The sequence below is a fragment of the Dendrobium catenatum genome, unplaced genomic scaffold (assembly GCF_001605985.2).
Source record: "Dendrobium catenatum unplaced genomic scaffold, ASM160598v2 fragScaff_scaffold_1022, whole genome shotgun sequence".
In the NCBI taxonomy this organism is placed as follows: Eukaryota; Viridiplantae; Streptophyta; class Magnoliopsida; order Asparagales; family Orchidaceae; genus Dendrobium; species Dendrobium catenatum.
Window position 1 is genome coordinate 4,162,560 of NW_021319484.1, and position 10,679 is coordinate 4,173,238.

At 35.6% G+C, this 10,679-nt stretch overlaps 1 protein-coding gene across 1 annotated transcript; it reads left to right on the top strand.

Annotated features, from left to right (window-relative positions):
* The first annotated feature begins 578 nt into the window (after positions 1 to 578).
* On the top strand, positions 579 to 1,517 carry LOC110095795 (putative glucose-6-phosphate 1-epimerase). Its single transcript, XM_020821488.2, has one exon. It carries the CDS (start codon positions 579 to 581, stop codon positions 1,515 to 1,517), a length of 939 nt encoding a protein of 312 aa, XP_020677147.1.
* Positions 1,518 to 10,679: the final 9,162 nt, after the last annotated feature.

Sequence of the window (10,679 nt, forward strand, 5' to 3'; positions counted from 1 at the left end):
TATGAGTGTATGTGTAAGATTGAATTCTGATATTCGAAATGAATAATATATTATTTAGGGATTAGTTATGCTTGTAGTTAAATTGGAAATTTGTTAGTGAACTATCATATGCATTAGTTCACTCACGTTACCCTATTTGAATTAAAGTATTAGGATGCTTATTAGCATGAGCATCATCTAATACCAATTTTTGGATGTACACATCTTTCACTTTTTTCAAAATTTTTATATAGTTTTTAATATTTTTTTTTAGTTCAGTACATAATTAATAATTTTGAATATCATTTTTGCTTTCATTTTTAAGTAACCCTAATTAATTTTATATTAGGGTTTAATAAGATTACTAATTCCACGAGATTAGCTACTCGTAACGGTCCTGGACCTACGCAGAGGGAGGAGCATTTCCCTCGCCGATGTGCGCGTCATCTATATAAATAAAGGCCTTTCTCAGCTCATATCTTTTAGTTTTTTTTCCGCGGCTTAACTGGTGCTGTGACCGGAACTAAGAAAGGTGAGAAATAGAGATTGGCAATTACGTCGAAGGAAGTGGGGAAATATCGACGAAATTTGTTTGAGAGATGGCAGTGGCGAAGCCATACATTCAGCAATGCAAAGGCAACAATGGCCTGGACAAGTTCGTGTTAAAGGAGGCTAGGGGAAGCTCCGTCGAGGTTTATCTATATGGTGGACATGTTACATCATGGAAAAATGATCGCGGTGAAGAGCTTCTTTTTCTCAGTAGAAAGTCTTTATTCGAACCTCCAAATAGAATACGGGGCGGCATTCCTATATGTTTTCCACAAGTCGGAGGACTTGAAAACTATGAAAACCATGGTTTTGTGAGGAAACTATTTTGGGCTATTGATCAAACTCCACCACCTTTGGAAGAAAGCAGTTATAGGACTTTTATTGATTTAGTTCTTAAGCCACCTGAAGGTTTCTACAAATATTGGCCACAGACTTATGAGTTCCGACTGAGGGTTGCTCTGACACCTAGAGGGGATCTTATACTTGTATCACGCATAAGAAATATCAATAGAAATGGAAAGCCATTTACATTTACATTTGCGTTCTATGCGTACTTCTCTGTTTCTGATATTTGTGAAGTGCGGGTTGAGGGGTTGGAGACATATTATTATCTCGACAATTTGAAGAATAAGGAGCGTTTTACAGATCAGGGAGATTCTCTTACATTTGAATCAGAAATTGACAGGAGTTACGTTGGTACGCCTAACAAGATTGCAATAATAGATCATGAAAAGAGGAGAACTTATGTTCTGTGGAAAGAGGGAATGCCAGATGCGGTTGTTTGGAATCCTTGGGACAAGAAAGCCAAAGCCATTGCGGATTTTGGCGACGATGAATACAAGCGTATGCTGTGCGTGGCGCCGGCTGTAATTGAGGAACCTCTTAAACTGAAACCAGGCGAAGAATGGACAGGCAGTCTGGTTATCTCTTGTGTTCCGTCTAGCTACTGCAGTGGGGAATTGGATCCCAAGAAGATTCTTCATGGTTGAAGTATAGCAGTGACAGTGAGTGGTGCGTTTTATTTAGGCACCAACTGTTGCATTGCATCTACGTACCTCATCGTTTTCTGGCATGCAAAGAGTTTCCACTGTTTCTTCTTTTACATAATTTCATTTCATTTATGTTTTTTTTCCCGTTAGAGCTAGAGAATAATGATTGCAGAATAATGGCCTAATTTGTTATTATCCCTATGAAATTTAACAGTTATCTGCAAGCTAACTAATAAAGAAATGATTATGTACGGCGCCTTCTTTTGTGCGCAAGTCGTCATTTTGTGAGTCTCAATTTCTCATTTCTATTTATATTCTCTCATTTTGGTCGGAAAATGGTGGCCTTTGTTTGAGATTTCGGACTTGTTGCTGCTTGATTAGTTTTATTTAAAAAAAAAAAAATCACTACTTCTATATTTAGACTTACTTTAAACTTTCTAATTTAAGCTACTCACTTCTTTTTACTAAACCCAATCACTCATTCTTCAATTCAAAAGTCAATGCATTATTGTCTAAGTTTTAAATTCAAAATAAGTCAATAACTTAGCGATCTATATTAGTTAATTATTAACCTGTTTAAATTATGAATTATTTTGCATTATTAATTCAAATTATTATTTAGGGTTTTATTATTATATTAATTTTAAATAAATTATTATTATTATTTTTATTTGGCTAAATAAACAATCAAAATACAAGCACTATATAAAGGTTAATACTCAACAATTAAGCATAGAAGAATATTTCAAAATTTAAATAATAGAACAAAATAATTTAAGCATATCTAAATAGAATCTATAATCAAATACAAACAACAAATTCTATTAAAAAAAGCAAATAAATAACACAATTGGGTTGCCTCCCATCATGGCTAAATTTATGATCTTTAATCAGATCATACCAATTATTCTTTTTTGAGGATGAACCAAATTAATGCTATTTCTTATACCATTAATATCCCTTCTTATATAAGGCTTAAATCTATGGCCGTTGATTTTAAAAATGTGCAAGCTTTTCTTATCCTAAATTTCAACAGCTACATAGGAAAATACTTTTATAACACTGAATAGTCTTGATTACCATAACTCTAATTTTCCTGAAAATAAATTTAATCTAGAATTAAACAGAAAAACCTCTTGTCTAGGGGTGGATTATTTCTTAAGAAGCATATGATCATGCCATTTTTTAATTTTAACTTTATTGATTTTAACATTTTCACAAGCCTCATTTTTAAATTCTTTTAATTCATTCAAGTGTATTAATATTTTTTCTTCCACTCCCTTAAGATTGAAATTTTATTCTTTTACGGGCCAAAAATCCTTTGTTCTAATTGTATAGGGAGTTGGCAAACTTTATAAATACTTATCTGTAGGGAGACATTCCAATAGGGGTCTTAAAAGTAGTCTTATATGCCCAAAGTGCATCATCAAACTTAATAGCCTAGTCTTTCATATTAGTACTGACCATTTTCTACAAAATTCTCTAAATCTCCCTATTGCTTATTTTAGCTTAGCCACTAGTTTGGGGATGATAAGCTGTTGTAACCCAATGTGAATATCATATTTTCCAAATATTATTTCTACTCTCTTATTATAGAACTGACTTCCCCCATCAATAGCTAATACTCTAGACATTTAAAATCTAGAGAATATATTCTATTATCTTAAATTTAAGCATAACATGAGCATTAGTTCTAAGGGTTTCCACTCCTTCAATTTATCTTGACACAGTCAATAATAATATGAATATAGTGGCACCCATTGGATTACACAAATGGTCCCATAAAATCTAATCTCCAAACTTCAAACAACTTAATTTCCAAAACATAATTCAAGGGAATTTCATTTCTTCTAGAAATATTGCTTACTCTTTGACATTAATCACACTTACTTCCTAACATATTTAGTAACATCCTTAAATAATGTAAGACAATGAAATCTGATTGGAGAATCTTAGAAACAGTTATAAATCCTCTAAAATGTCCTCCATAATATGACTCATGACATTCCCTAATTATAAGCTTTACTTTTTCTTCAGGGACACATCTTCTAATGATTCATTATAAGCTCTAAGAAAGTATGGTTCATCCAAAAATTATTATTTGGCATAATGTTCAAATTTTCTTTTTTGAGTAGTGGATAAATCAAATAAAAGTTTTTTATTTATTTATCCACTACTCAGAAAGATAAGAACCTCATCACTTATAAGAAAAGAGATGAGCATCTCATCTCTTATAAGAATGGATATAATAAATCTTAGATTAATTATTTTCTTATAATAAAATTAGTTCGTTTATATTGCAAAGATTGTAAAGTTATTTCGAGTGAAAGTTTATATATCCAACATTGCTTATTAATTTTGGACTTTAAGATAAAGGGGCTAAAAAAAATAAGTTAAAGCAATATTCTAGGATTAGATGTGGACATTTAAATAATATTAACAAAATATTTTTTAGAGTAAGATTTTAAATCTTAAGATTTTGTCTGTGTATGAGGATGCTAATATTATGTGAAAAAATGACTAGTGATATTAAAAATATTACAAAAGATATGCTTAGAGTATCAAAGGGAAAAACACTAATAGTAAAAATAGTTAGTGGTGGATTTCAAATGTACAAGAAAATATACAAAATAAGAAGATTTGATATAAAAATTGGTTTAGATGTAAAAATCTTGTTAATTTGGAAGATATAAAGAGTCACGTAAGAAATCTAAAAAGCATTATGTGATGAAAAATTCTTAGCTTTTAATGAGTTATATAACATATTAGATTCTAAGGAGGGGAAAGATATATATGAAGATGCTGACTGTCTTCTCCTTGAGACCTGCACAAAGAATCAAAGCAAACAGATGGAAGAAATCTTATGCTGCTAGGGCTTACCTGCTCTCGTCCTGTTCATTCTCATTTATAATATAAAGAGGCGAATATATTTGATGGTCCAGATTATCTGCAGACCATCAATGGCTCACAATAGTGTCGTACACAAGTTTGTTAAAGACAGGAGAAATGGAGCAGGGAAGTGAGGCAGTAATGCTAATACCCCCCCCCCCCCCCCCATAAGTAGTGCTAATCCCCCCCGTCAAGATGACGATGTTGTAAAAATTGTCAGCTTGGAGCACAGAGACTGGAACCTCTTGTAGGACAGAGGTTTAGTAAAAATATCTGCTGTTTGATAGGTAGTAGAAATGTGATGGACAAAGGTGTGTTGAGCCTGTATACAATCATGAATGAAGTGATAATCAACCTCAATGTGCTTGGTGTGAGCATGAAATACTGGGTTGTTGGCCAATGCTAGAGCCAAAACATAATCACAATGAATAGGTGTTGGAGATGACGAAGAGACATGAAAGTCAGCAAGCAATCGTTGAAGCCATACTACGTCTGCAGCCGCAGCCGCTAGAGCATGGTATTCAGCCTCTATTGAGGACCGTGCAACAGTAGGCTGCTTCTTAACACACCAAGAAAGTAGATTTGTTCTGAGAAATACACAGAAACTAGAAATGGATCTTCGATTAGTAGGATTAGCTGCCCAGTCCGAATCAGCAATTGCTTGAAGCTGTAGTTCGGATGCTGTAATCGGCAGAACATACTCAATTGTACCACTAAGATACCAAAGGACTCTCTTGAGATATTGGTAGTGTATTTGATATGGTTTGTGCATATGTTGATAGAGGTAATTCACAGCAAATGCAACATCTCGACGAGTAAGTTTGATGTACTGAAGGGAGTCCATAACCTGTTTGTACAAGTTGGCTTGAGGAAATACAGGCGATGTATCGTCAGAAGATTGCAGTTTGATAGGTAGGGGGCTTAAAGCTGGTTTACAGTGAAGCATACCGGCTTTATTAAGCACTTCTGCAATATACCGGGATTGGCATAGATGAATAGCTGGCTTGTGATATGAAATTTGTATGCCGAGAAAATGTTGAACAGGGCCAAGATTCCTCATGTGAAAGCAGGAATGGAGCCAAGACAATAGCGTTTTAATGGCTGTGGGATTATCTCCAGTAAGTAACACATCATCTACATATACCAACAAACACATGTGGTCATTTCCGTGATTAAACATCAACAGAGATGGATCATTTGTGCTGGGTGTAAAACCATAGTTTAGGAGGGCAGTCGAGAAGGTTGTAAACCATCGCCTCGGAGATTGCTTAAGACCATAAATGGCTTTATGCAGTTGACAGACATGTGTGGGATGCTGTGGATCTTGAAATCCCTGTGGTTGTTTCATAAAAACGTTCTCATCTAATTTGCCATGTAAAAACGCATTGGATTCATCTAAGTGGTAGGTCAGCCATCCATGAGTTGTAGCAATAATAAGCAATAGGTGGATGGTGGGGAATTTATCCACTATGCTAAATGTATCAGTCTAATCAATGCCAAACTGTTGTTTAAACCCCTGTGCTACAAGTCGAGCCTTATACCGAGAGATGGAGCCATAAGGATTCAATTTGGTTTTAACAACCATTACAAGCAAGTACATTTTGGTTTGGTTTGGGATCAACAAGTGTCCAAGTGCCTTGTTGGAGTAGAGCCTGAAATTCAGTGGACATAGCCTGTCGCTAGGGTAAGTGCTTGCTAGCTTCCGTGAAAGAGGTTGAAGAGGAAGGTACCGAGACATTGAGTAAATTGAAAATTTGTTTTGGCTTTAAGTGACCCGTCTTTTGCTGAGTTAACATGTGGTGACGGGAGGGAAATTCAGAGGGAATAGGTTCATGTGGAGGAGGTGGTAATGCAAATGAAGAAGCAGCCTAGGTAGAGGTTGAGTTGGTTATTATTTGATGAGAACGGTTGTCTTGAGAAGATTGGCTCATTGTGGAAGTTGATGGACTGGGCACCAGAAGTAGAGGATGGTTAGTAGAAGGCACAGAGAGTGTTCCACCAGGAAGGTGAGGCGGTTTAACAGTGGGGGAGTTAAGTGTTTTGAAGAGAAAATGTTGTTCAAAGAATGTGACGTGTCTAGATAAGTAAAGACGCCAGTGTCAAGATGAAGACACTTGTAACCTTTGGAATGAGAATCATAACCCATGAAGACACACGGAAGGGAACGAGGTTGAAGTTTATGACGTTGGGTGGTGGGGATTAAGAATAGCAGAGACAACCTAGTAGTCGAAGATGATTATATATAGGAGGAATGTTGTACAGTAGCTGATAAGGAGAGAGTTTATGAAGATGACATGCCGGTAAGCGACTGATAAGGTATATGGTTGTAAGTAGAGTTTCTACCCAATATTTGAGCGAAATATGAGCATGGAATAGAAGTGCTCGGGTCGTTTCCAGGAGATGCTTGTGCTTGCGTTCAGCGACACCATTTTCCTGTAGTGTGTGAGGGCAAGAAAGACGATGAAAGATACCAACTGAACGTAAGTATGATTGAAATTGGTTGCTTAAATATTCACCACCATGATCCGATTGTAACATTTTAATCGGCAATTAAAATTGTCGTTCAACCAAACATTTAAAATGAAGAAAGCTTGAAAACACCTTAGACTTGTATTTAAGTGGGTAAACCCATGTATACCGGGTATAATCATCAACAAAAACTACGCAATATTTGAAATTTTGTACATACAAAAATGGGGAAGGTCGCCATACATCAGTGTGTATAAGTTCCAAATATTTTGTAGTTTTAGGTACAGTTGTAGAAAAGGAAATTCTATGATTCTTTGCCCGAGCACAAGCATCACAGGGAGCAGAACTAGACGTAGGAAGAAATTCAGTAGACAGGAGTTTTTGTGTAGAAGGTGAGGAATGCCCGAGATGTTGGTGTCAGGATGAAGAGTTGAAGTTACATTTTTTAAATTGCCAATTCACCCCCCCTCTTGGTTAGCCTTGGGACATTCACTTAGGCTTAACAACCTAATTACTAGACTCAACAACTTGCAGGAATAGAAAACTCGGACTTATCTTGTGGAGTTGGTATAGATTTAACTGGCTAGAATCCTTGATGAGAGGATCCCTGAAGTAGCGTCTGATGATTCTTGGAATCCTTAATGATAAAACCATTAGAGTTAAAAATAATGTAGCATGGATTGTCATGAGTTAAACGGTTCACAAAGAGAAGGTTGTGAGTAATATGAGGAACATGTAAGATAAGAGGAAGAGAAAGCTTACTGGGAGATGTAGGTAAAATACCCTATCCATAATGCATAATCGACAAATGATGTCCACTGCCAACTTGCACTTGAGAGAGTCCTGAATACGGTTGAGCTGACTGTAGTTGAGTTATATCAGAAGTTAGGTGATTAGAGGCTCCCGTGTCCAGAAACCAGTCAGCATTGCAGGTATCATCATGAGCAACAAAGGCTTGCGGCTGCTGTGGTTGATAAGCAAAATTCTCATGATGCCAACAGGTGGAAACAGAGTGTCCAGGTTTAAGGCAAATTTGACATTCAATATGTGGAGAGGAGAGACGTCCACCTCCACTACCTGGAGTATTGGAGTTGTGACCTCCACGAACAGAAGATCGCTCTCTACCGTGACCACAAAATCGTCCTTGAATAGAATTTAAGGAAAATGAGGAGTCGGTAGTAGGATTTGAACTATAAGCTTAGTTAACTGTTCGAAAAGAACATTAACTTCTTCACTACATAGTAGAGAATAAAGTTCATCCAGATCAACTGGTTCTGCTCTGGTGCGGATGGCTGTCTTGAAGCCATTATATGTGGAAGGCAAGCCATTAAGCGTGTATAGTATGATGTCTTCCGAATCTATAGTGCTACCCGCTGCTTGAATGGCATCGACCTTTTATTTTATCTCTGTCAAATACTGTATAATATTATGATCCTTCATCTTGATCTGATGTAACTCATTTTAATTTGTAGAAAGCGAGATATGTTCGTCGACTAGAGTCGTCTATCCAATGTGGACCAGATTTCATGGCAAGTATTTAGGTTGAGCACATACGGTAAGATAGATGCTGAAATTGTGCATAAAAAAGCTGAGGACAAGTTCTGATCTATCATCATCCAGGCGGAATAAGATGGATTTGGGGTTACTGTTTGATTTGGTCCATGAATGTGCCTCATCGATTTAGATATGGAACCGTCGAGGTATCCACTGAAACCATTGGCAGCGAAAAGCTTGTAGATCTGCTGGTGCCAAATTGGGTAGTTATTTGCTGCCAGTTGTGTATTGAGAACTGTTTTAACATTTGACATCAGGAACTTGAGTTCAGAGGGAATGGTGGTATTTGTAGCCACTAGTTGGGGAAGAGCAGATGAAGTAGCAGAGGACTCGTTGTTCACCATTGCGATAGAAGAGTGCACAGGACTTTTTCCTGCCTTCTACAAGCGCCTTCTGAGCTCTGATACCATGAAGACGCTGACTGTCTTCTTCTTGAGACATGCACAAAGAATCAAAGAAAACAGATGGAAGAAACCTTATGCTGTTAGAGCTTACCTGTTGTCGTCCTGTTCATTCTCATTTATAATATAAAGAGGCGAATTCATTTGATGGTGTAGATTATCTGACAGACCATCAACAACTCACAATAGTACCGTACACAAGTTTGTTAAAGACAGAGGAAGTGGAGCAGGGAAGTGAGGCAGTAATGTTAATATATATATATATATATATATATAAGTTAGCCAAACAAAGAGATAGGAGTAGCATTTGATATGGGATACATAATTCAAACATCTAGACATTTAAGTATTTTCTTTTTCTCAACCACTTTCACAGATGGGTTTATTCTACTTTGAGGATTAGCTTTCAGTATAGAGTTAGCCTCCAATAAAATCTTATGCATTCATACTATTGGGCTTACTCCTTTTATATAAATAATAGACCACCCAAAAACTTTCTTATAATATCTTAAAACCCTAATAAATTTGCCTTCCTATTTTTTTTAAGTGTGAGAAAATTATCAAAGGCAAAGTTGAGTTTTTACCTAAAAAAAGGCATACTTAAGATGGCTAAGCAAAACCTTAAACTCTAAAATAGGTGCATCCTCTATAGAGGGTCTTAAAGTTCTTCTTAAAAATAAAGTATCTAAGGTCTCAAACATTTCTCTAAACATTCTAGAATTTTCTCAAGTAGATTGAATAGATTAATCTAAGTCTTCACCATTTTCCTCAAATTCTTATTCAATTTAATTTTTGCTAACAATTCTTCCTTAAATCTTTCCACTATAATTTCTTCGAGATAAAATCAAAATTAGTCTCTATTAATTAAATGAGGGAACTTCATAGATTTAAAAACATCAATATTCACTTGTTGATCTTGAACCCTCATAGTTAGTTCCCCTTTTTAAACTTCAATCAAAGCCTTCCTTATTGCTAAGAAAGGTCTGCCCAAAATAATTAGTATTTCCTTGTCATTTTTATATCTAAGATAACAAAATAAACAAAAAAAATAAATAAACTTATCTATCTTAACAAGAACATCTATTATCACCGCTTTAGGATAAGTGAAAGATCTATCAACAAGTTGAAGGATGATAGAAGCAGGCTGAACCTCTCCTACGTCTAATCATTTGAAAATGGATTTGGGCATAAGATTAATGCTAGATCCTAAATCATACAAAGCTCTACCACAAAATTTATCTACTATTATCATGAGATGGTGAAGCTACCCAAGTCTTTCAAACTTTTAGGATATTTCTTTTGAATAATTATACTACAATTTTTTAGTTAATGTTATAGTTTCAAACTCTCCTAACTTTCTTTTCTTATTTAGAATTTCCATCATGTATTTAGCATTGGTTGGCATTTTCTCTAAGGATACAGGGTATTTGTTTTAATTAAAATCCACGCATGGGCCTACGCATTAATTAAAGGTAAAAAATACAAAGTCCTTAAAAGGACATCGTGCTCACTTCTGCTCATAAGAGCAACAAAAATAAAGATAAAAAAACCTACAAGCACAAGGTCCTCACTACAAAAAAATACATAACAACCTAGGTACATTCTACAATGCTTAAGAACGAGCACTCAAAAAGAGGGAAGAAAAGGAAAATGATCTTGCACGAACTGCTTCCCAGCAAAAATTCTGTATTTCCTTCTACCATCACAGAAAACCTGCACAAGCAACAGAAAGCACACAAAGAACTAACAAAAAATACTGCAATAGAAAACATTAAAATCACTAAAAGCCCAACGGTACCACCAGCAAACCATACTAAGACAGCAGTAATACGGCTTCCAGGGAAAGAAA